Below are 27,439 nucleotides of genomic sequence, written 5' to 3' on the forward strand. Positions count from 1 at the left end.
AATCATGGAAAAGGCACCAAAATACACACTAGCACCTCCACATTGCTGGAACATTCAAAAACTAAAAGTAGCAGGTAGGAGATAACATCATTTGTAAAAGGCCAGACAAAGGACTACAGAGGAGAGCAACTGCATTTAAACTCCACTCTCTCTTCCCACATAAAAATAAGAGTTGTTTTTTCCCTGAGCACTCATCAAATTTTCACACAATATATATGAAAAGAATGTGACGTCTTAACTTTCCAAAATGAAAACTAATTAAACGTATACAGCATATAAGTAAACAGAAAATTATCCAACCAGTAATTTAGAGACCTATGGCAGAATGTTAGTTTACATAAAGATATAAAAGTATGCACATGCATATTTAACATAAACTATCATAAAGTCAAGAATACAAACCTTCAATAGCAAGACCACTGTTTTGCCTCTAGAGGGCGAACTTGGTCTTCTGAAAAACTCTAGACAAGAGAAGTTACTTTCAGACTTTATAAAAAAGTTAAAATTTAAGATGTTGAGATAGCAAAAATTCCTAGTTTCTTGGTTAACAGTACCCTTAGTGTACCAATAATTTTTTCACAACTTCCCCTAAACCAACAGAAATGCCTAAATATTCTGTTTAATAAATAGTTATGTCCAACAATTTAATAAGGATTTCTGTCCTAACACTTAATAGTCATTTGAAAAAATAATACATATAAATTGAAGGGAAAAAGGTTTTAATTCTTAAATAACCACAATTACTTATTAGGCATGTATGCTTGTGGTGCACTCTAATTTTACAAATCTTGAAATCAGACTGGACACGATCACGCTCATTTCCTGTTGAACATTGATCTTTGCATAGTATCTGATTTTCATCACAGCAATCTCAGAAAACCAGATTCACAAAGATATGATGCCAGAAAAAATATATAATGCCATTTAATGTTGAAATTGTGTATAATCTGAAGATAATGGTCTGTGCTGTATCCCAACACATGTGGAATATCAATGAGTCTGCCACTGTTCCCCTCTGCATTAGCTGCAGCACATGGGGTACCTGGGCTCACAGGCTGCAAAACACAACACTACAGTTCTAAGTCCCAGCACCTTTATAAACTAGTCAATATTTTAATTGTAAATAAAATTAACACAACAAATGTTTTTAAATATCTAAAAATTTTCTTGTATTACTTGGGAAACCAGTTTCTCTTTAAGCAATAAAAGAGGCACTATTAAATCCTTAATGGAAGATTGGAAGATATTTTATCCAATTTGAATGACGATTATTGTCTTAATGTGATTATTTTTATACATGATGGTTGTGTTGAATCTGAAAAACTCCGAATGGGAAGGAGAGAAACAGGAAATGCAGTACATACATATCTCCTGAACAACAACTTCTCAGAACTTAAAAATGCCTGTAAATTGATCCAGTCTCACTGATATCCTAGTACTAAATGGAGTCAAGTTTTAAGAGCCAAATATCTAAAATTCTTAAGAGCTTCAGAATATGGATATTAATATAGATATTAGAAGAACTGGCTCCAAAATTACTAGAAACAGATTATATACCCACCCATCTCACAAAGTCCTTGGTTTAGGCAGAACACTAGAAAAGTGATCAAAAACAGAGTTCAACCTCAAAATTTACTCAGTTTTTGCTTTCTGTTTCATCAATTGACAATTCTGCATCACTGGCAACCATATGCCACTAGAAATCAAAGTATGTGGTAAGAGTGCTTAGCTAAGAAGAATGAAACAAAAAAGCCAAAAAGCTCTGCAAGGAAAAAGTAGGGTGAAAAAAACCAATGTTCTATCACTTTAGAGAATTTTCAAAACCATAAAAGATAACTGAAAATATGTACATGATTAAAAAAAATTTACATTACTACAAATATCTAATAATCCCCCAATTTTTTATGTAGAAAAAGTATGAATGAAAGTGGAATATGATTAGTTATCAAAAAATATTTGAAACACTAAGACAAACCACATGGCTATATTAGTACTTACCTGTTGAATGATTTTGGAAGTTTTCTGAAGATTCTCTCTGGGAGGGACTTTACCAAATAATTTCCAACCAGGAGCACTATGAACAACTGATTTGAGTTCCTTTGTCCTTTTTGGAAAAAGGTTTCTGAAACACAAAAAAGTTACATGAATTGTGTTTCTGATAACCAGAGGACTACTTAATAATTTTTTTTAAAGATTTATTTATTTATTTATGATAGACATAGAGAGAGAGAGGGGCAGAGACACAGGAGGAGGAAGAAGCAGGCTCCATGCCGGGAGCCCAACGTGGGACTTAATCCTGGGACTCCAGGCGCTAAACCGCTGAGCCACCCAGGGATCCCCTACTTAATAATTTTTAAAGTATGTTTGTACTCAAGACAAATACAAAATACTTTTAAATTCTTTTTTTAAGATTGTTTTTTATTAAGTAATCTCTACATGCAACATAGGTCTGTAACTCACAACCTCAAGAACAAGAATTGCATGCTCCACCAAGTGAGCCAGGTACCCCTAAATAAAATTATTTCTATTACTTATACAACTGACTATTAGACTGACGAGACTCAGGGTGCCAGGGAGGCTCAGTGGGTTATGTGGCTGCCTTCAGCTCAGGTCATGATCCCAGGGTCCTGGGGATGGAGCCCCACATCAGGCTCCCTGCTCAGTAGGGAGCCTGCTTCTCCTTCTCCTTCACCTTCCTTCTTCTTGTGCTCTCTCTCAAATAAGTAAATAAAATATTACCAAAAAATGTGGGATAATCCATAATAGATTAAAAAGACACTCTCATTTCCTTGGGTGTGCAATGGAATTGAACTGATGTAGAGTAATTTCTACTTAGGAGGCCCTAGAAGTTTCATCTCAGGGATTATATAAATAGTAACTCAATTTTCTACTTAATAAGATCTCTAGATTGGAGGTTTTTAATAATGATTATACTAAGGACTGATAATTTTATAACATAAAATTTCAACCCTCAAAGGATGGTCTATTAATTTAAATAATATTTGATATCATGTGTGTAATAACAGAATTTCTATGAGCATTTCTCCTTCAAAATGAATATAAAACTGTTAAATTTTCTTAATAGAGGGCAATGAAGAGACACTATAGGATAAAGAGCTTTCCTGCGATTTCTAGCTGCTGCAAGGTGGGTCAGTGGCACGGGTATGAGGACATCCAGTAGAAATTTAATCAGTCAAGTGCCTGGGACATGTAGTCCTTAAGCAAACTTGCAGCATCAGCAAACTCAGCCTGGAGATGGCTTTTCTGCAGCCCTCTTGATATGGAAACTATCACCCCAAAGGCTTCTTGCTGGCAGTGATATACTTGTTCCCTTGGTAAGCCCCACACAGCTCACTTGTACTCCCTGGGCAGTTCTTACCAAGCCATGCTATGCTGCCCCTACCAGGCTCTCTGTGGCCTGCCTATACTCCAAAGGTCTGCCATCCAGCCATGCTAAACACAGGAGTCACCACGGTTTATGCAAAAAATTTGAACATGACATCAAAGTCATGATAAAATATTTTAAAAATTTTTAAGATTTTGTTATTTGAGAGAGGGAATGTGCATGCTGCATGCACATAAGCAGGAGGAGGGGCAAAGGGAGAAGCAGACTTCATGCTCAGCAAGGAGCTTGATGTGGGGCTGGATTCTAGGACCCCAGGATCATGGCCTGAGCCAAAGGCAGATGCTTAACCATCTGAGCCACCCAGGCACCACTAAAATAAAAAATTGGTAAACTGGCCTTAATCAAATTTAAAACAAATTTAAATCAAATTTGCAGTTCAAAAGCATCACTGATGCAAAATGGAAGAACAGGAAGATCTAGAGCTCAGTTCCTCCCCCAAAGTAAAAATTGAGCTGTAAAGAGCAATTGTAATGAACCATTTTAGAATTCTAGAACCTTATCAAACTCTTGTAACAAACAGGGAAGTACATGAAGGAAGAGGATGTTGATCCTTCCTAAGTCTACAACACGTGTAAACAACCACCTTCCCTCAGTTCCTCAACCCTTCCCTCCCACAGCATTGGGGATTAAGAGCCCATGTTTCTGAAGTTGATGCATCAGGAAGGATAGTTGGGATCACATCCTTCTAAAATTTGGAGTTATGGATTTTATTGGTCTGGCAGTGCCTTGAGGGACCAGCACAGACACCTATATCAGTTCAGTCATCTTGCAGCAGTGGTTTCTACTGGTGGTGTCTACTGGAACATTAAAAAAGATAAAATTCTTTTTTGTCCCTCTTTCTGAGCCAGATATTTAAGGAAAAAAATCCTTCTCAGGCTACCAACTGATTGCAGAAATAAGAACAGAAATTTGAGGGGCACCTGGGTGGCTCAGCAACTGAGTGTCTGCCTTCGGCTCAGTGCATGATCCCAGGGTCCGGGATCAAGTCCCGCATCAGGTTCCTTGTGGGGAACCTGCTTCTCCCTCTGCCTATGTCTCTGTGCTTCTCTGTGTCTCAAATAAATAAATAAATAAATAAATAAATAAATAAATAAATAAAATCTTTAAAAAAACAAACAAAAACAAACTTGTGATCCCACACAAAAAGAAGTATACACTTTGCAAAATAGTTTGGAAATATCACAAATGGATGACTCTAGCATTCAACAAGCAAAAATCAGCAATCACTGAAGTGTAACAGATTTAAAGAATACCCATTACAGTAATAAGAATGTCCAGGTCTCAATAAAAAATTACACTGCACCCAAAGAAAGAGCAAAGTATGAATCATTCACAGGAAAAATAGGATTGGACAAAAACATCCTTGAGGAAGCCCAGAGAGTGGAATTACTACTCAAAGATGTTAAATTAACTATCTCAAAAAACTAAAGGAAATTACAAAGAAATGGTGAGTGGGGAATGTATGAACAAAATAAGAATATCAATAAGGAAAAATATTATAAAAAGGAACCAAGCAAATTCTAGAGTTGAATACTAGCATAATTAAAATGAAAAAAAAATTCACTAGTGCAGTTCAACATCAGATTACAGCACGCAGAAGAAAAAAATCAGCAAATGGGAAGATAAGACCAATGAAATTATTCAGTCCTAGAAGAAGAAAGAAAGAAGAATGAATAAAAATGAGCAGAGCCTAAGTAACCTGTAGGACATTCTTAAGTATACCAACACATGTACCATAAGAGTCCTAGAAGGAGAAAAGAAAAACAGAGGAGCAGAAAAAAATATTTTAAGAAATATGGCTAAAAACTTCTCAAATATGATGAAAGGCATGAATATATATATATATCCAAGAAGCTCAGCAAACTTCAAGTAGTTAAACTTTGAGACACATTATAGTCATATTGCTAAAACCCAAGGACAAAGAGAAAATTTTGAAAACGGCAAGAGAAGCAAATACGGCAAACAAGAGATCTTCAATAGGATTAACTGATTTCTCATCAGAAACCATGGGGACCAGAACTAGTGGGATAACATATTTAAAGTTCTAAAAGAAAAAAAATAGCAACTAAAAATTGTATACGTGGCAAATCTCTTTCTCGAGAATGAAAGACAAATGAAGATATTTCCAGATAAACAAAAGTTGAAGGATTTCATTACCAATAGACCGGAACTGTAAGAAATGCTAAAGGGAGTTTTTCAGGCTTGAAAAAAAAAAAAAAAAGAGAAACTCAAAGCCATGAGAAGAAATAAAGAACATCAGTAAAATTAATTAGATAGGTAAATGTCAAAGCCAGTATTATTGTATTTTTGGTTTGTAAAACTATTTTTTTCCCTATATGGCTTGAAAGGCAAATGTATAAAGCAATATTTATAAATTTATGTTAATAGACACACAATGTATAAACATGTAATCTCTGACAATAAGAATATAAACAAGGGACAAAGATGGGGATCCCTGGGTGGCGCAGCGGTTTGGCGCCTTCCGTTGGCCCAGGGCGCGATCCTGGAGACCCGGGATCGAATCCCACGTCTGGCTCCCGGTGCATGGAGCCTGCTTCTCCTCCCTCTGCCTGTGTCTCTGCCTCTCTCTCTCTCTGTAACTATCATAAATAAAATAAAATAAAATTCTTAAAAAAAAAAAAAGGGACAAAGATGTTTAGTAGTGTGATCTATATACTAATGAAACTAATTTGGTATTATTCAAAATAGGTTGCTGTATGTTTAAGATGTTACCTGTAATCCTTAAAGTTACTACTAATGGCTTTAAAACATACAGAAAAAGAAGGGAATCAAAATGGTCCTACAAAAATTATATTAAATACCAAAAAAGTGGTAATGGAGGAATTAATGAACAAAAACCATAAAAGACATATTGAAAACTAATAGCTAAATGGCAGGAATAAGTCCTTCCTCACCAACAATTAGTTTAAATATAAGTCAATTAAACTCTCCACACGAGAGATATTGGCAGATTGAATGAAACACTGTCTATATGCTGTCTTCAAGAGACTTTTTTTTTAATTGAAATAGTCAATTAGTCAACAGACAACAATAGTCAAATAGACAACAAGAGACTCATTTTATGTATTTATTTCTAGAGGGGGGAAGAGAGTAGAGGATTTGGGGTAAAGGGAGAGAGGGAGAAAGAGAATCTTAAGCAGGCTCCATGCTCAGCATGAGGTCTAATGCAGGGTTCGATCTAACTACCCTGAGATCATGATCTAAGCTGAAATCAGGAGTTGGATGTTTAACCAACTGAGCCACCCAGGCACCCCAAGCGACTCACTTTAGATAAAAAGATACAAAGAAGATGAAAATAAAAGAATGGAAAATTATACTGAAAGCACGTACTAACCAAAGAAGACCTGGAGTGATTACATTATTGTCAGGCAAAATAGTTATTAATACAAAACAGCCTACAAGACACAAAAAAGATTATATGTTGAAAAAAGTTAATCCAATAAGATATAATAACTATTATAAACATATATGCACCTAACAACAGAGCCTTAAAATATGTGAAACAAAATTAACAATATTGAAAAGAGAAATAGACAGTTCTACAATAATAACTGGAGACATCAGTGGCCTAGTCTCAATAATACATACAACAACCAGGCAGATCAAAAAGGAAAAGACTAAAATATTATAAACCAATTAGACCTAATAGGCATACAAGTACACCCCATCTAACAGTAAAAATATACATTCTCAAGGGCACATAGGACATCTTCCAGGATGAATTGTATGTTAACCCACAAAACAAGTCTTAATAACCTTAAAGAGACTGAAATCATGCAGTTTCTTTTTCAATCACAGTAAAATCAGAGGAGAAATCAGTAAAGAAAAAAACTGGAAAATTCACCAATATGTGGAAATTAAACAAAACAGTCTTAAATGATCAGGAGGTCAAAGAGAAAAATCACAAGGTTACTTAAAAAACACCTCGGGGGAAGAAAGAAAACACCCTGAGATGAATTTAAACAAACACAACATACCAAAACTTATGGGATACAGCTAAGGGGGAAATTTATAGTTGTAAACACATACATTAAAAAAGAACCATCTTGGGATGCCTGGGTGGCTCAGTCAGTTAGGCATCTGCCTTCGGCTCAGGTCATGATCCAGAGTCCTGGGATCAGGCCCCGGATTGGCTCCCAACTCAGTGGGGCGTCTGCTTCTCCCTCTGCTCCTTCTCCCCACTTGCATGTTCTTTCTAGCTCTGCTCTCAAATAAATAAATAAAATCTTAAATAAAAACATTAACAGAAAAAAGGAAAATAACTATGATAACCTCAATGCTGAAAAAAGATGGTAAAGTCAATGTGAACATTCCCATTGATGGAAACTATAAAAGATGACTAGAAGAGAACTTCCTTAAGAAAGGATACTGACCACCTTTTCCATTTCTTTTTTAAAAGATTTTATTTATTTATTTGAGAGAGAGTGCGAGAGCACCCACGCGCATGCTGGGGGAGGGGCAGAAGGAGAGGAAGAAGCAGGCTCCCCCTGAGCAGGGTACCCAACATAGAGCTAGATCCCAGGACCCCGGAATAATGACCTGAGCTGAAGGCGGACACTTAATCGACTGAGCCATTGTGGTGCCCCTCAACAAGGTTTTTGGAGAACTTGAAAAAACTCTAAAATTTATATTGAAGAGTGGACCAAAAACAGCCAAAACACTTTGAGGAAAGGAAAAAAAGATATATTTAAGAACATTCAAGAAACTTAAAAGAGATGAGCAGCCTGGGTGGCTCAGGTTTAGCGCCGCCTTCAGCCCAGGGTATGGTCCTGGAGACCTGGGATGGAGTCCCACATCAGGCTCCCTGCATGGAGTCTGCTTCTCCCTCTGCCTCTGTCTGTGCCTCTCTCTCTCTCTCTCTCTCTCTCTCTCTGTGTGTGTGTGTGTGTGTGTGTCTCATGAATAAATAAATAAAATCTAAGAAGGAAGGAAGGAAGGAAGGAAGGAAGGAAGGAAGGAAGGAAGGAAGGAAAGAAAGACAGACTAACTTAAAAGAGCAAAAATCTTTAATAGTCCAAAATCCACTGGCAGAAAAAGAATGGAAAACTTAAATTGTGGCATGTTATTAAATGCAACATTTTTCCTCAATGAACATGAACCACAGCCATATCCATCAACATGGAAGAATCTTAAAAACAATGCTGAGTTTTTTAAAACACAAAATCAAAATGCAGAAGAGTACACACAGTATACCATTTTTATGAAGCTCAAAAATAATACAATAAGAAAAATGTTATGGCAAAACTATTACTTAAATCACCAAATGAATTCAGGTCAACTGTTACTTCTCAGGGGTGAAAAGGGTAGTAAGACAAAACAAAAAAAAAAAGGGTAGTAAGACACAGGTATATCTTCAAAAGTATTGATAACATTCTATTTCTGAGACTAGGCAAAGGGTTCACCAATGTACACCGTGCCTCATAATTCACATATCTGTTACATGTTTTCTTTTGTATGTGTCAAAAAAAATACTAGTTTTTGCTGTTATTAACTTAGCTAATCCCAATTGTAACTCCCTAATAACTGGAGAGCATTATCTAAAATAGTTAAAAGACTGCATATTCTGAATCCACCATTGGGAAGCTATAAAGTCAGCCTTTTCCTACACAGTGCTAGGTAACCACTTTTGCCACTAGCTTAGGTATATTTATTTGGGCCAAAGTTGATAAGCATTTCAGATTTTAAGTACTCTTCTTAGGGTCAATTCACATCTCTATATAAATTTGTCTCAATCAGCATACTGATGTATGTAATTACTGGGTCAGAAGACCTCATGCTAAAAATTAGCTCTTGGGGGTAAAAAGTGTACAATGAACAAGTTTTGTTGGTGTGTTTTTTACAACCACCACCAACTCTAATGACTGACCATAATTAGATCTTTCACTACAATTTTAATTGTTTCAAATCTAGGGACGCCTGGGTGACTCAGTGGTTGAGCGTCTGCCTTTGGCCCAGGGCATGATCCTGCAGTCCCAGGATGGAGTCCAGAATCGGGCTTCCTGCAGGGAGCCTGCTTCTCCCTCTGCCTATGTCTCTGCCTCTCTCTCTCTCTCTCTCTCTCTCTCTCTCCCTCTCTTTCTCTGTCTCTCATGAATAAATAAATTAAAAAGGCTTTTTAAAAAAATTGTTTCAAATCTAAAAGCCTATAAATCGTTTGTCTCCTCATAATATATAAAGAAGATAATTTTATGAAGGGAAAAAATAGCATTTCATTCTCTGTACTAAAAACGCAGAATTATGTATATAATTACAGCAGGCTAACATAAAATAGAAGGCGTTATGCATTCTTTTTAAATGCAGTGAAACAACTTCAAATAATATGACCTGGCTGAGAATAAGACAAAGCAGCAGAATGAGGAAACCACAAGCATAAGATGCAGTTATACCAAGAGAGAGCAATAATCACAGATCAGAAAATTCCCCATGCATAAAACTTTACAGAAAGCACCCCTTGGAGGGTGCTCATGTCTCTATATTTTTATCTACAGTGAAGGTACTGTAATCACTACCAAACCTCTAGTTTTCTCATGTGAAAAAGTAGAGGCTATCCATATTAATACTGTGTATCAGACCTGTATAAGTTACAAAACTCTTCATAAATCATAGCCAAGATGCCAAATATACATGAGTCTTCTAGTAAAGACCATTAGAAATTATCCTGCATCACAAAAAGCCTGTTAAGATGTGTGTTTATGTTTGAAATTAATTTATAAGGATATTTTCAACTCCAAAATTAAAATAAAGGAATACTAACTTCTTAAACCAAACAATAGTAGGCCTTTCTATGGATGTAGTTTCTGAAGAATTTTGAAATGACTGGAAAGGATAAAAAGGAAAAAAGCAAGGTAAATGCATAACCTCCACAACAGAGTATCAATATGGTTTCAATATGTTTTATATTATAATATTACAATGATAATAAGTTCATCATGAAGTTTAAATTTTCATTAAATTATACAAACAAACCAAAGCCAAATACCTTAAGTTTACATATCTGATAAACTTTGGTTACTAGAAGAAACTTCTGTAAAAGAAATAGGAGCCAACAGGTATCCAATTGCTAAGAAAGGCCACCAGATAATGTTCCACATTAATTTCTTATGCCACTAAGAAATTTGGATTAGGTTTTCAGGTTATTCCCTGCCTCAAAAACTGGATATAATGTAACTAAAAGGCATACATCTGCAAAGCAATTTTAAGATATTATTACAAATATATGAGATTAATATAGATCAAATGGGTTCTAGCAGTGTAGGAAAAGAATATCACTCTAAAGTCTTAAGGGAAAACATAACAAAAAGGTTTATTAATAGTTCAAAAATATGTCATATTGCTGTCATTCTTCTTAGACCTCATCCCTCGTTCTCCAATCCACTATCAGGGAACTAGTGAAGTTGAGGTCTTAATGCAAATAAATGTATGGGACTAGGTTCCTCCGTATCATCTTTTGAAAACACACACACACACACACACACACACACTCTTCCATTTTTTTCTATCCCCCAAGATATTCAAATTTCTTAAACATAAGTCAACACTAATGGTTTTTAGCAGGCAGCACAGGTGGCTCAGCGGTTTAGCACCGCCTTCTGCCCAGGGTGTGATCCTGGAGACCGAGGATCGAGTCCCAAGTCAGGCTCCCTGCATGGAGCCTGCTTCCCCCTCTGCCTGTTCTCTGCCTGCCTCTCTCTCTCTCTCTCTCTCTCTCTCTCTCATGGATAAATAAATTAAAATCTTAAAAAAAAAAAGTTCTTAGCAAAACAAACCAAATATGTTCAAGCACCTGCACACACAAAAAAGGACAGTTCTTCCTCTCTGGATTCCAGAGGTGAAGCTTGACTGTATGAATGAGATTTATATGGCAGTGTTGGGAGGAAAAGATCACTTCTACTCTGTATTCGTCATATTTCAAGGGGAGAGATGGAGAGGAGGGACACTCCTGGCTTCTTTCTGCTCCTTCATTTATCTCCTCCACCTGAGGGGTTAAATTTTGGTGAGAGACATTGCTGCCTAACAGTAGAGAAGATACAGTTTGGTCTGCTTTCCTAATAATATGAGGTTGTTTCCTCTGTACCCCTCTGCCTCCAACCCCCTAAGGAAAGGTCTGCTGTGCTAGTGACTAGCTGGATATATGTAATCAGGTGAAGTATTTAGGAGGCAAACTGCAGCCAAAGGCATGTCTTTCAGTACAGGTTTCATCAACACAAAGCTGACGTTTTAAGGTCCCATTTATCAGTGTCCAATGTTTTTTTTTCTTACTGATTTCAAACTCAGATTTGGTTTGGTTCTCCCCAAACTCTGTAAGTCAAGATTTTAGGAATTGAAAGGATCTTTCTGCTTCAGATACACTGGAGATATTAAAAGCTATGTGTTTTCTAGTTTAGGTGTTTTGGTTTTGTTTTTTATTTTTTTTTCCCCATCCTGTGACATCTTATCTAGAGAATAGGAAATGGTAATGGTAATCGATCTTTTCTCCATTAAATTCATTCTCTTACCCCCAGTCAACACTACTGTTACACTACTGTCACACACACACAAGTATCTACACACATAGACACACAAACACACCATCTCCCATTCTCTCCTCAAATCTATGTCCACTCTTTTTTTTAGCAAAAAGAAAATGAGAAAATCTGTTGTACCAGTTAAGAAACAGTACTAGGTGAGAAGTAGCGGTTCAATGTTTCCATATTACTGAAAACAGAAAAATGAAGAAAACACCAAGAAAAAAACTGATGTGGGGATTAGAAGAGAAAGAGAAAAAAATAAAAGACCTACCTTTTTTCTCAGTGGCTTTTATAATAAAGGTTGTATGATTCTTGCTTATTAATATTAATATTTGCTTCACATATCTATGTGTTTCATTTTTCCAAGGTTTCATTTCTTTTACCAAACAAAAAGAGTTACATATGATAAAACAATCAGACCACTTGCCTACTACACTGTATTAAAGGATAAAGCTAGCCAAAAAGGAGCAAAACTTACACAGTGATTTCTAAAGTAGCAGAATCTCCAGGGTTTGTCTTTAAGAATTGGCAAACCCATGTAAACATGACAAAACCATGTAAGTTCTGAGAAAAAAATCATGTAAATTCTATAGTTTCTCAGACTATGGAATTTGACACTTACATAAAAACTAGGACTGCCGGGATCCCTGGGTGGCGCAGCGGTTTGGCGCTTGCCTTTGGCCCAGGGCGCGATCCTGGAGACCCGGGATCGAGTCCCACGTCGGGCTCCCGGTGCATGGAGCCTGCTTCTCCCTCTGCCTGTGTCTGCCTCTCTCTCTCTCTCTATCATAAAAAAAAAAAAAAAAAAAAAAAAAAAAAAACTAGGACTGCCTAAATCGTCAATCTTCTTACAAACCAACAATGTCAGATCCAGGAAAAAACATCAGTTTTTGCCTAACATTTACACCTATATGACTATTTAAATTCTAATCATCACTCAAATGGGTTTAGAATGCTTTTCTGAGCAGTAAAGAATTCAACTTTAATCAAGAGTGAAAAAAAATCAGGGGATCCCTGGGTGGCTCAGCGGTTTAGCACCTGCCTGTGGCCCAGGGCGTGATCCTGGAGTCCCGGGACCGAGTCCCACGTCAGGCTCCTGGCATGGAAACTGCTTCTCCCTCCTCCTCTGTGTCTCTGCCTCTCTCTCTCTCTATCACAAATAAATAAATAAATCTTAAAAAAAAAAAAAGAAGGGATCCCTGGGTGGCGCAGCGGTTTGGCGCCTGCCGTTGGCCCAGGGCGCGATCCTGGAGACCCGGGATCGAATCCCACGTCGGGCTTCCGGTGCACGGAGCCTGCTTCTCCCTCTGCCTATGTCTCTGCCTCTCTCTCTCTCTCTCTGTGTGTGTGACTATCATAAATAAATAAAAATTTTAAAAAAAGGAAAAAAAAAAAGGAAAAAAGAAACTAGAAAGAGGGGACGCCTGGGTGGCTCACGGTTGGGCCTCTGCCATTGGCTCAGGACGTGATCCCGGGGTCCAGGCTCTTTGCAGGGAGCCTGCTTCTCCCTCTGCCTTGCGCTCTCTCTGTGTCTCTCATGAATAAATAAAATATTTTTTTAAAAAAAAGAGTAAAAAAAAATTAGATAACAAAACTAAACTAGAAATCATGACCTGATCTTCCAACTCTGTCTCAGTAGAAACTGGACTGCTGAAAACACATTAACTTCCTGGACTTTGTACTTAAGTTTCCCCAAAGCAAAATAGAAGGCCAAAAAGAAAACATTATCCAGTGATCATGGAATGCCACAGTTGACTACATAATTGATTCAAAAAGTAAAAGTACTGTCTCTTTAAAATGCACTACTTTGGCTCTCCTTGAGTATCTTGGATTAAAGATCTGGCATGAAGATTACTTACATTCTTTCCAAACCTCAATCATTTTTCTTGAAAAAGACTTTCAGCTGACTATATACAAAAAAAGTACTTTTTCTGCCAGATAACTGAGGCTTTAATCCTAAGAATTTTCTTTTTCAGGCTGTTTCTGGATCTTCTCTTTGTTGTTATTACAAATTGTAAAAATCAAAAAAATACAAAATTTTTATTTAATATATACTTTTTTAAAAAAGATTTTATTTATTTATGAGAGACACAGAGAGAGAGAGAGAGAGAGAGAGAGAGAGAGAGAGAGGCAGAGACACAAGCAGAGGGAGAAGCAGGCTCCATGCAGGGAGCCTGATGTGGGACTCGATCCTGGGACTCCAGGATCATGCCCTGGGCGGAAAGGGGCAGGCGCTAAACCGCTGAGCCACCCAGGGATCCCCTTAATATATACTTCTAAACTAACCTACATATTCTCAGAGATTGGAGCTATCAAAAAAGGAGAGAACTCAGTAGAATTTATTCTTTGTCAAAGAAACCCCACAGAGAACGTAAAGCTGAAAGTGAAGGTTATAATTTTTTTTTTTAAAGTATTTTAGAGCCGCTAGGGACGACAGAGAGTAACTAGGTCAAAGGTTCTTCATAAATCAATGAATCTACATGAATGAGCTAGAGAATGTCCACAAGCCTCCTCAAACTGTATGCACAATTTAAAGTAAACAATATAAATTTTACGTAAATTTTTCTTAGGCAGTTGTCTGTAACTTCCATCGAATTTTCCGAGTATTGAATGTGCCACCCCCACCACCCAAAAAAGCCTATAAAATCACTTGTCAAAGTCACATCACTGGAGACCGGAGCCAGGTCTCTTGAACAGTTCCTTTTCTTTCTAACCACACTTGTTCGCATCCTTCATAGAATTAACATGTAAAAACTTCATAATTATTCCTATTCTCTTTCATTCTACACATTGCCAAAATCTTTTTTGATATTCATTTAAAGTTCAAAAATATAAATTATTTTCTTTTTCCTACGTTCATGTCAGCAAGTCACCTTATGGTATATCTTATTTCTTGTTTTAAACAAACATTTATTTTTTAAGTAATCTCTACACCCAACATGAGACACAAACTCATAACCTCAAGATCAAGAGTCACATGCTTGGGACTCCTGGGTGGCTCAATGGTTTAGTGCCTGCTTTTGGCCCAGGGTGTGTTCCTGGAGTCCCAGGATCAAGTCCCAAGCCTGTTTCTCCCTCTGCTCATGTCTCTGCCTCTCTCTCTCTCTCTGCATCTCTCATGAATAAATAAATAAAATCTTAAAAAAAAAAAAAAAGAGTCACATGCTTTACTGATTGAGCCAGCCATAGTAAGTTTCAGGCAATGTCTTACTAATAGATATCTTTTTATACTTTTGTTGCACGGAGAGAATAAAATGGAATACAATTAAAGAGGAAAAGAATTTTTAAAATATTTTTGCTTTTGTGCTACATAGTAATTAAACCATGTCCCGAATGCTTTATAAAGAAAATCTCCATCATACACCCAATGTAGTATCTAAGACATTCAGAGGGAAGACAGAAACCACCAGAAGAAAAGAGGAAGAGTATAGGAAAGGACTTTTAGAACAAGAACATGAGTGGTAACAAGGAAAATATGAGCTGAAATATATGTGACTTTAGCACACCTGTGACCCACTCCCACTTTTTTGTGCATCTGCCCCAATCCTTACTGAAGCAGTAGCCCCATTTGTATCTGCATTTGTATCTTATGGCCTTGTCCTTTGGAACAAATTAATTCATAGGCTGAGACAATCAGAGTCCCAAGATTTTTAAATAAGAGACTTAGAGACTGAGTCCGTTGAAGGCTGGTAGATGCTTAAACTGAAAAATCAGGTAGAGGTGGGACACAGCGTTATAGGCCTTTTGCAGGTGGAAATCATGCACTGAAGAACTAGCAGAGAGAGAGATGAGAAAAACCATCTCTTGAAAAGTGGAGAAACCACTGTTGCAGACACTCTGTAGCCCAGGTATATTTTATTTTCTATTTTCAAAATATCCACAAGATGCCTATTACATGCCTACAATAAACCTTGCTTCATTTAAGGTAGCTTAGATGGGCTTCTGTTCCTTAAAATTAAAAACACTAACCCTAACATATCAGCCAAACTCTATACTCTTTTCTACATATTCTGTACTTTCCTGCCTCTATGCTCTATATATCTTATATACACATTTTATTTCCCCTATTAAATTATAAACTAAGTTGCTTGCACATACTTAGAACTGTAATATAGTCAGTCTAAAGATTTTGAGAGAGAGAATGCATGCACACCTAAGAGTAGGGGGAGGGGGCAGAAGGAGAGGGAGACAGAAATCGCAAGCAGTCTCCGTGCTGAGCATGAAGCTCACAACCCTGAAATCATGACCTGAGTCAAAATCCAGAGTCAGAGGTTTAACTGAGCCATCCAGGTGCCCCAAATATAGCCAAGCTAAAAAGTTCTACTTTTGTGCATCATAAGTACTTTCTTTACTACCAAGAAAGTATAAAGACAAGCCATAGGAGAAAGTATTTCCAAATTATAGATCTAATAAAGGGCTGGTATTCAGAATATATAAAGAACTCATATAACCCAACAAAAATACGAACAGCCCAATCAAAAATGAGAAGTTCTGAATAAACATTTCTCCGAAAAAGATACACAAATATCCAACAAGCACATCAAAAAGATGCTTAACACCATTATTCATTAGGGAAACTCAAATTAAGACCACAGTGAGGGACGCCTGGATGGCTCAGTGGTTGAGCATCTGCCTTCGGCTCAGGGTACGATCCTGGGATCCAGGATTGTGTCCCACATCAGGCTTCTTGATGGAGCTTGCTTTTCCCTCTGCCTGTCTGTGTGTGTCTCTTATGAATAATAAAATCTTAAAAAAAAAAAAAAGACCACATGAGATACTACTCTATACCCACTAAGATGGCTTTAACTAGGGGGTAGGGGAAAGGAAAATTATAGGTGTTGAAGAGGATGCAGAAAAAGTGGAATCCTTGTACATTGCTATGGGAATATAAAATGGTACAGATACTGTGGAAAACAACCGGTGGCTCCTTAATTAAGTTAGACATCATCATATGACCCAACAACTCCACTCCTAGGCATAACACCCAAAATAACTTGAGAAGTATTTTAAAAAAAATTGTACACAAAATGTACATAGCAGCAGTATTCACAAGAACCAAAAGGTGAAAACAACCCAAATAAATGTCTGTCAATGGATAAATAGATAAACAAAATGTGGTATATCCACACAATGGAATACTACTCAGTTATGAAAGATAGAACTGGGTGGCCTGGGTGGCTCAGCAGTTTAGTGCCGCCTTCAGCCCAGGGTGTGATCCTGGGGACCCGGGATCGAGTCCTGCATTGGGTTCCCTGCATGGAGCCTGCTTCTCCCTCTGCCTGGGTCTCTGTCTCTCTCTCATGAATAAATAAATAAAATCTTAAAAAAAAAAAAAAAGTAGAATTGTAGTGTGTACTACAACATGGATGAACCTTGAAAACATTATGCTAAGTGAAAGAAGACAAAAAAGGCCGTGTAGTGTATGATTTCATTTACGCAAAATATCCAAAATATGAAAACCTACTAAGACAGGACACAGATTAGTGATTGCCAGGGGTTTGCGGGGAGAAGGGAGTACAGTGACTACTAATGGGAATGGAGGTCCCTTTTGGAGTAATGAAATGTCTTGGACCTAGACAGTGGTGAGGACTATACAACACCATGAATGCCTTAAATGTCACTCACAGTAAATTTTATATGTATTTTATCATAATAAAAAATGTTAAGAGATCTAAAACTAAACTTCCAATTATCAGTTTTTAAAACCTGATCATCAGTTTAAGACTAAATCCACATCTCCCAGTATTAATAAATATGCCAAGCCAAAAACCATATCTAAACTACACAACTTTGTAAAGTAAGAACTATTTCAAGGAAATTTACTTTTCTCTCTTTTTTCTGGCAGTGTTTGGAATTAAATACATTACACAGAAAATTAATTCCATTGGTTAAGGCTTTTTAAACAAGATACAAAAATGTGTACTTATATTTAAAATGTTTATTCTACATGAGCTATTTTTAAGTTTTATCAATCTAAAATAAAGGCTAATATTTAAAATTATTAAAAAACTTGGGCAGCCCCGATGGCGCAGCGGTTTGGCGCTGCCTGCAGCCCAGGGCGTGATCCTGGAGACCCTGGATCGAGTCCCACGTCAGGCTCTCTGTATGATGCCTGCTTCTCCCTCTGCCTGTGTCTCTGCCTCTATGAATAAATAAATAAAATCTTAAAAAAAAAAAAAAAAACTTTAGTGATGGTAAACAAGTGTTATTTAGTATGGATCTGTAAGAATGAATAAAATGACAAAAGATGAATGTGTTTGCTATTAATAAAGGATTAAAAATATAAGGTAGAGTGCAAGAAAAAACCAGATACATCAACTTCTACTGAAATTGAGAATAATTTGTTTTGCTAATCAAAAAAGCTAAAGAAGGGATCCCTGGGTGGCGCAGCGGTTTGGCGCCTGCCTTTGGCCCAGGGCGCGATCCTGGAGACCCGGGATCGAATCCCACGTCAGGCTCCCGGTGCATGGAGCCTGTTTCTCTCCCTCTGCCTATGTCTCTGCCTCTCTCTCTCTCTGTGACTATAATAAATAAATAAAAATTTAACCCCCCCCCAAAAAAAAAGAATTTAAAAAAAAAAAAAAAGCTAAAGAAGAGGCTGAGTTGGTTAAGCATCCAACTCTTGATTTCCCCTCGGGTCATAATCTTAGAGTCATGAGAAAGAGACCCACATAGGTCTCTGGGCTGGGCATGGAACCATGTTTAAGTCTCCCTCTGCCCTTACCCCACTCTCACAGCTCTCTTTCTCTCTCTAAAAAAAAAAGGAAAAGAAAAGTTAAAGGATATGATTTATGTCACAAGTGGAAAAGGTATAAAGGATATTTCAAAACTTGCAACATCATTAAGGCAACATTTACCATACAGAGTTCAATATTTCTATTACATTAACACTGCCAGTTATAGATGCTGTATAATGGATTTCCCCAAAATCTATGTAATAGTTCTTTAGGGGTGCCTGGGTGGTGTGGTCCCTAAAGCTCAGGTCATGTTCTCAGGGTGGTGAGATCCAGACCTGTATAGGGCTGAGCAAGAAGTCGGCTTGGGATTCTCTTTCCTCTCCCTCTGCCCCTCCCACTTGTGTGTGTACAAGCTTGCACTCTCGCTCTCTCTCATAATAAATAAATCTTAAAAAAAAAAAAAAGTCCTTTAAATATGGACTGTTTGCAAACACAGTGATAACTAACAAAACAGTTTTAGGCTCCATCAAAATTAAGCTGATAGAGCCAGATCTACCCAAGAGGCCAAATCTAAGGGTGGCAGACCCGAAATCTTTAATCCTTCAAAAGAATATGAAGGTGAAGTCATTTATGTCAGTTTGTACAAACCACAACTATTTACATATTATGTATAACTATTTGCCTGGGGATAAATCTATAATACCTAGGATATTATTTAAAGTACTTTATTACAGTTAATGTACAACTAAACTTGCTTAGTTGGCTTCTAAATGTATTTCAGCTTTGACTCCCGTCCAACATTCAGTTCCTCAAGTCCTATCTTACATTGGCCCAACTGATTTCTCTCCTATAGAAACATATCCCCAAAAACAAGCACCAAAATACTCTGAGAAACGATACTATTAAAGTAACAAGCAAGGACGCCTGGGTGGCTCAGTGGTTGAGCATCTGCCTTTGGCTCAGGGTGTAATCCTGGAATCCCAGGATCGAGTCCCATGTTGGGCTCCCTGCATGGAGCCTGCTTCTCCCTCTGTCTGTGTCTCTGCCTCTCCCTGTTTCTCATGAATAAATAAAATCTTAAAACAAAAAACAAAAAAACCCAGCCTAACAGCTTTTCTGGCTCTTTTCCCCCTCATCAAATTCCTTATAAAACATGGTAGACATAACTTCTCGTACAACTCTTCATTTTCATGTTATCCCTCTTCTCTCAAAACAAAACTTAGATTCAAAGTTTTCTTCCATTAAAGCTTCACAAAAAGGCATCTGGTATAAGCATATGTCACTCAATTTGTTAGTGATTCCTTCTGACAAAGACTGAATTTAATGTTATTTATATCAACTAGATATCACATTTTAATAAAGAGACTGACAAGCACCCATATCCTACCACAGTGTATCCAAACCCTGGTTTCACAAGTCACAAATCATCTGCCACAAGAGTCATTGTTCTAAAACACAACTCTGCAGGGTGCCTGGGTGGCTCAGTCAGTCAGGTATCTAACTCTTTTTTTTTTTTTTTTTTTTAACTCTTGATCTAAGTTCAAGTCTCCATCTCAGGGTCCCGAATTCAAGCCCCATGTTGGGCTTCATGCTGGGTGTGGAGCCTACTAAAAACTTTAAAAAAAAAAAAAAGCTATTCTGAGCATGCTGCCCTTGTTTTAAGAACCTATCAGGGGCATCTAGGTGGCTCAGCCAGTTGAGTGTCGGCCTTCAGCTCAGGTCAAGATCCCAGAGTTCTCAGATAGGGCCCACCGTGGGGCTCCCTGCTCAACAGGGAATCTGCTTCTCCCTCCCATTACCCTCCCTGCCCCCCCCCCACCACCACTTGTGCTTGCTTTCTCTCTCAAAATCTTAAAAAAAAAAAAAAAAAAGCCCATCAAAGGTCCCCTCGTGAAATCAATTCAATTTGCTTATTTCTGTCATCAAATACCCTCACAGTTCAGCTCCAACATTTTGTCTCAGATTTTGACTCTACCCCACCTGCCCTAAGGGCAGTCACACTGAGTATCTGCAGTCCCAAAAGCACTGTGCTATTTCATGCATAAATTCCGCACATGTTATTGTGTGCCTGTACGGTCCTCAGTCAGCCTCATTCCAATCCCAACTGTTCTCATTAGTAAAAGACCAAACATTCATGTTTCATCTACCGTGAAGAGTTCCCTAACTTGCTACCTGCAAAGTTAATCACTCCTTCAGTGCTACTGATGCATCCTGTATCTTCTTTTATAACGCTAATCAGGTAATACTGTAGAAGTACTGATTTATGTGACTCCCCCATCTTAAGTTTAATATTGTTTAATTTCCATAGTGCCTCATATACATAATTGAACTCAAAAGCTTTTGTTGAGGGCAGCCTGGGTGGCTTAGCAGTTTAGGGCTACCTTTGGCCAAGGGTGTGATCCTGGAGTCCCGGGATGGAGTCCCAGCCTGCTTCTCCCTCTGCCTGTGTCTCTGCTGCTCCCCCCCCCCCCCCCGCCCCTGTCTCTGGTGAATAAATAAATAAAATCTTAAAAAAAAAAAAAAAAGCTTTTGTTGAATAAATAAATGATAAGAAAATTGCAAACTAACTCATAAGAACTATGTATGCTTGGGTCAGAGAGTCCAAAAACAAAAAAGAGGTTCAGTGGCAATCTTTAAATACCTTAATGGTGATTATGTAAAAAAAAACTAATTTGGGCAGCCCAGGGGGCTCAGCGGTTTAGCTTTAGCGCTGCCTTGGGCCCGGGGTGGGATCCCTGCATGGAGCTTGCTTCTCCTTCTGTGTCTCTGCCTCTCTCTCACTCTCTCATGAATAAATAAATAAAATCTTAAAAAAACAAAAACAAAAAACTAATTTGTTCTTTGTGGCTCTAAGGGGCAAATTAGGACCAGAAACATTACAAAGAGATACACTCTCTTCACATAAAGAACCTTCTAACAATACCCTCAATAGGCTGTCTTGAGGAACTTGACCTCCTTGTTAGTAAAAGAATTCAAGCAGAGGCTAAACAATATCCATCAGGTGCCTAAACTCTAAGAATTAAGAGGCAAAAACACACTTAGCTCTAGGGTGGTGGTGGTGGTGGTGGGTTTGTTTTGTTGACCTTTTGCTCAGGCCTGACCTTGAAGTACTTCTAGGACTGACAGTATGCAGGATAGTAAGATTTATCTTCCTTTTAAAAAAAAAAAAGATCTTATTTATTTATTCATGAGAGAGACAGAGAGGCAGAGACATAGGCAGAGAGAAAAGCAGTCCCCATGCAGGGAGCCCATTGTGGGATTCGATCCCAGAACTCCAGGATCATGCCCTGAGCCAAAAGCAGACTCTCAACCACTGAGCCACTCAGGAGTCCCAGAACTTATCTCCAGTAGCATAGCTGAAATCCCTCTAGTGACCAAGGTAAGTGTCTCTTCTTTCTACATGGTGTTATATTTCCTTTAAACAGACAACCAAATCAAAAGATTATATTTTAGTGGCCTCCTAGAGCAAAACAATCTTATCTCATTAAATATATGGCTAGTTATTATTTTATTTAGAAAAATGAAACAGTGGTTATCTTTTCTTTTTTTAAGATTTATTTATTTATTTATTTATTTATCCATGAGAGACACACAGAGAGAAGCAGAGACACAGGCAGAGGGAGAAGCAGGCCACATGCAGGGAGCCCGATGTGGGACTTGATCCCAGTACCCCAGGATCAAGCCCTGGGCCAAAGGGAGACACCCAACTGCTAAACCACCCAGGTGTCCCAATAGTGGTTAGCTTCTAAAATTGTTCCTTCCTGCAGTTTAATTCTGTTACTTGTACTTCCAATTTTGAAAATTAATTGCTGTCCTAAGTATTCTTCACAGTATTAATGCATTTCTAGGAGAATATTACAAAGATGGCCATAGTTTCCTGGTTATATGTTCAATTATTGTGCTGGTTATATAACAATTATCTATCAAAAATTTTATTAGTCTTTGATAACAAATTTTGGTTCTCAACACCCAATTCTGAATCACAACAAATCCTCTGTTTTCCAAACACCCAGGATTTTAATCTCTTCAATCCTAGGTAGTACCAATAAATTAAAAAGTCAATCCAACAGGGGTGAGGTGAAGAGTGTCAAGGGCAATGTAAGGGGGCGGGGGCGAAGAGCGTTACATTTTATCACTTACATTTTACAAACATCTACTTCATCACTCTTCAGAAACACAGAAACTACTTAGTTGAGACCTTTTACTTATTTAAAACTTCAATAACTTAACTTCAGAACTTTAAAACTGGGACACCTGGGTGGCTTGGCAGTTGAGCTCCTCCCTTCAGCCCAGGGCGTGATCCTGGAGTCCTGGGATCCAGTCCCATATCGGGCTCCCTGCCTGGAGCCTGCTTCTCCCTCTGCCTCTCCGTCTCCCTCTCCCTCTCCCTCTCTCTCTCTCTCTCTGTGTGTCTCTCATGAATAAATACAGAAAATCTTTGAAAAAAAAACTTTAAAACTTCATGGGACGCCTGGGTGACTCAGCAGTTGAGTGTCTGCCTTCGGCTCAGGGCATGATCCTGGACCCAGGATCAAGTCCTGCATCGGGCTTCTTGCAGGGAGCTGGCTTCTCCCTTTGCCTAGGTCTCTCTGTTTTTCTCATGAGTAAATAAATAAATAAAATCTTTTAAAAAAATAAATAAATAAAAAATAAAACTACACAATATATCTTCCTGCTAATGAGCAATTAATTTTCTCCTTATGGGTGAGAGGGATTTTCATTCTGTTTGCAAGATGAACCATGATACCTGTAGATAATTTTCCTTTTAACACTGAAACTCAAGGAAGAACACATTGAATAAAATAGTACTTTTTAATATCTGAATCTATCATACTAGCTCCTAAACTTTTAAAGCCTAAATTAAACCTACATATACATATAGATTATTTTACATTATATATACATAATATATACTCATGTACATATATAAAAGATGTATCAACCATAGTATGTATGTATGTATGTATGTATGTATGTATGTATTTATTTATTTATTTATTTATTTATTTAAGAGGAAGGCACAGTACATATCTTTAAGGAAAGAAGTTGCCAGAAACCTCTACAAAGGCATTGAGGTAAGCAGGGTAGAAAAATAAATATGGGGATAATCTGTAGTAATACACTAAAGCCTAGCAGCCAAAGTATGAGCTAACTTCCAACTAACATGTATTTTCCTCAGCAATTTTTCTCTGTAGAAATCTCTTCAAGCTCATTCTTGTAACAGCTTTTCCTGTCTCTAACTGTAACTTCACACTCTCCAATTTTATCTTTTTCCTTACCACCTTAACTGGAATAGTATGGAAACAAAAGATTTATCCTTAGTAGTTTTATTTTATATTTCCTGTCCTGCTTTTCAAAAGCAAACAATATATGAGCATTTCCTAAAGACAAGGAAATGGACCCTCCCCTCAAGCTTCTAGAGAATAATGGAGCCCTGCTGACACAGTGATTTTAGCCCATTGAGACTTGTTAGGCTTCTAACTAACCTACAGAACTATCATACATGAAATTTCTATTTTTTAAACCAAAAAAAGGATGAGCACTTTCTGTTTTACTTACAAAAAAATTAAATTTTAGTCTCTGAATACCTTTTTCTTGGGGGCAATAAAAGTATTTCCCCTATTTGACTAGAGGATGACTATGAACAGTCTAGATGAAAACCAGATTTGGAAACTGTAAACAATGCCCAATGTATGATGGGTAGTTATACATTACAGTATTTGGGAAAATATGAGAAAATAGCACATAATTTGATTTCAAAACTATCATGTTCTGTTCCAAACTCATAATGTTTTAATCTCTGTGGGGTTAGACAGGCAGATGGAAATATTTTCTAGCCAATAATGTATCCCAAAATAAAATTCAAATTAAAAAGAAAGTGAAAAGCCAAATTCAAAGGTAAATTTAAACACATTACTAAGTTCACTCTCAAAGTAGCTCTAAACTAGGAGTATAACTTGTAACTTGGTTTCCTAAGGTAAACTTCTCTTAATTGCAGGAAAGAGCCTGCTGAAAACCCAGACAGTCACATGGGGTTTCCCTCTCTTTCTTCTTTTGGTCACAGAAATAAGAAGTCCAAGAAGGGCTGAAGCAGCAAATCTAGAGGGGAATAAGCCATGTGCAATCTGCAGGATTTTTTCTTAAAGGCATGGAAAAGAGTTACAACTAGCGGCAGAAGGAAGGAAAATTAACACCTTTTTTGATAAGCTATAAATAAGGAGAGGTAAAGTTATGACTCTACATTGAAGAGATCTGAGTAAGGTTTTCAAAGTTAAAGCTTTTCACAGACCAGGCAAACATGGCTATCTGCACAACATAAAGTGAAAGTAAAAGACCCTTCCCACTAATAAAAAGGAAGCTAAGATTTAATCAGGCAGAGATAACCTTTCAACCTGTTGAAGGCTAGCAAAATACTTCTACATTTATATTTACCCCTGTTCTCTACTGTATCTGTACTTACACTCACCAATTACAGAGGACCTACATATGACCCAATTTTAAATCAATAAGGTAATGAGTTATAAATGCATGTTGCACCTTCTTTCACAGTTGTTATCTGAGGAGATCTACCTATCAATTATTTCAGTAATCATAGCCTGGGAATCACCTGCATCAGAATCACTAGGAAGTCCTTGTAAAATACTTGGTTTACTGCTGGGCCCCATCCAAGATCTAGTGAATCGAAAGGGTAAGTGGGGGGAGCTCAAGAAATCTGTACTCTTAACAACCTCCTTCCTCTAGGTAATTTTAAACACTAAAGTTTAAGAATTATTGTAGTAGGGTCCAAGCAACTATCAATCAGAACTACCTGGGGACAACTCAGCATAGATAGCAGAGTTCCTAGGAAGAAGTAAGCTGTCTTGAAAAGGACTGACTTTCCCCTTTACAATATACTTGGGGAGATGGGTAACAGATGTGTCACCTCAAAATCTCCAAATGTTTCCACTCTTCCCAAAGCTTTCCCACCACAACATACTAAATATGAAATATATGAGTGAGCCAAGCTAAACATTTCATGAACTATAAAACTTGCTTTTGCCTGTCTATAAGTTCCTTAAAACAATAAAAGATACAAATATTTTAATCGTTCTCAACATTCCCTGCTTTCAATTTCTTCTCAGATTTGCTTTTTAGTCAAAGCTTCAAGACTTCTGGAAATTTTAGATCACAGCATCACACTCCATTTGAATCAAATTCCATACAATCCCAAATACCAATTATATTTAAAAATCTAGTACACAAATTATATAATGTTACTTCAGGTAGTATATAAAAAAATCCATTCATCTCTTCCTTTCTTTAAACCAATGGATTTCAATGATGAAGTTGGGGAAGGAGCTGCAGCTGTCCTGCTGAAGTCCGAGTAACAACATCTGAACCTTCATTATATGCCACATAAGAAATACAATGCACTTAGAACATTATCTCATGGACAGTCTCATGAGGTAGGTATCAACAATTATCCTTACTTTATGAATGAGTTGCTAAGATCCCGAGGGGCCACGTAACTAGTGCAGAATTATACAGCTAGGTAAACTACTTCAAACCAAGCAGTCTAACTCTAGAACCAGTATTTTTAATACTACACTATCCTGTAGTTTGAATATGCCATCTGCCTAAAAGCAAGTCCCCTGAATCTGACAAAGGAGGGGTTGTGGATTCTGGAGAATCTCTTTTCTTTAAACGTGCTTTTAGGTAATTTTGAAGTATAACAAAAAAGCTTGGACTTACTGTGTTAGGGTATTATTCGCCAAAGTAGAGCACTGGGAACCTCTGAGATATAAATCATGGTCCAGAAGTTAAGGTCTCAAGTTCCAGTACATTAACGAGAATTTACTTATCCTATTTTCCCTCCTATTCCAAAGATATTATAAGAAAAAAAATCTAGAATTTTCTAAATTAAGCCGCTGCTCTATACTATATACATATAAGAAACAAAACTGATTAACTGATGTTTAGCATGATTATTCTGGGTCAGAGTTAGGCCTTTACTAAAAGAGATGAGGCATTTTATTTTCACATATGTATTACTTCCCTAGAAAAAGAATCCCAAGATTTTCCCTCCTGTGTGTTTTCATCCTGTTTCTTCATGGTCCATGATATGAACTGAGGCTGTCACTACAATGAAATCAAACTGGGGGTATGGGAGCTGGTTATTCTGCCATTTTTCTAGATCTTTAAGTTTTACATCAAATCTGGGTCTGATTATTCCACACTTGTTTAGCCTGCCCATGAGGTTCACAACAATTTTCCCAGCTCTGTGATCAATGATCTCAAATTCACCAATGTAACCATGCTGCACCCTCACAGAGACTGGATGATGACTTTGGAGAATGGCATATAAGAATGTGGGGTTTGCCTTTCTTTTTCAGCACTGTTAATGCTCTTAAGAGCATCTGTCAGGACATTCATGCGCACCACTATGGAGGCATGGAAAAATAGTGGAAAGAGCTTTAAGGCAGAATTTAGAGTCAGAGATATTTCTATCTCTGGCAACATTCTCATTTTATGGATGAAACAAACATCCTGTTTTTTAATGTTTTTTGTTTTTTTAAGATTTTACTTATTTATTCATGAGAGACACACAGAGGCAGAGACACAGACAGAGGGAGAAGCAGGCTCCATACTGGAAGCCCAATGTGGGACTCGATCCCGGGACTCTGGGATCATGCCCTGAGCCAAAGGCAGAGGTTCAACCGCTATGCCACCCAGCCGTCCCCAAACACCCTGTTGTTTTTTTTTTTACACCCTGTTTTTTAACTCAGTTCACATTTGTAATATTCAAGCTGGCAAAATTTTGAGGTCTACAATAGTGCTGCAAAAAAATT

At 37.5% G+C, this 27,439-nt stretch overlaps 1 protein-coding gene across 3 annotated transcripts in view; it reads right to left on the bottom strand.

The window, feature by feature from the left end:
* TBC1D12 (TBC1 domain family member 12) overlaps positions 1–27,439 on the bottom strand; it is a 96,071-nt gene that overhangs the window by 59,673 nt on the left and 8,959 nt on the right. For 2 of the 3 annotated variants that reach the window (XM_041745042.1, XM_041745044.1), the window contains one exon: positions 1,999–2,122. In XM_041745042.1, the coding sequence (XP_041600976.1) occupies positions 1,999–2,122 (124 nt within the window). Of the gene's footprint in view, positions 1–402; positions 418–1,998; positions 2,123–27,439 lie in introns of those variants that run through there. The other variant, XM_041745043.1, reaches the window with a different exon arrangement.

This window comes from Vulpes lagopus, chromosome 2, assembly GCF_018345385.1.
Source record: "Vulpes lagopus strain Blue_001 chromosome 2, ASM1834538v1, whole genome shotgun sequence".
NCBI lineage: Eukaryota > Metazoa > Chordata > Mammalia > Carnivora > Canidae > Vulpes > Vulpes lagopus.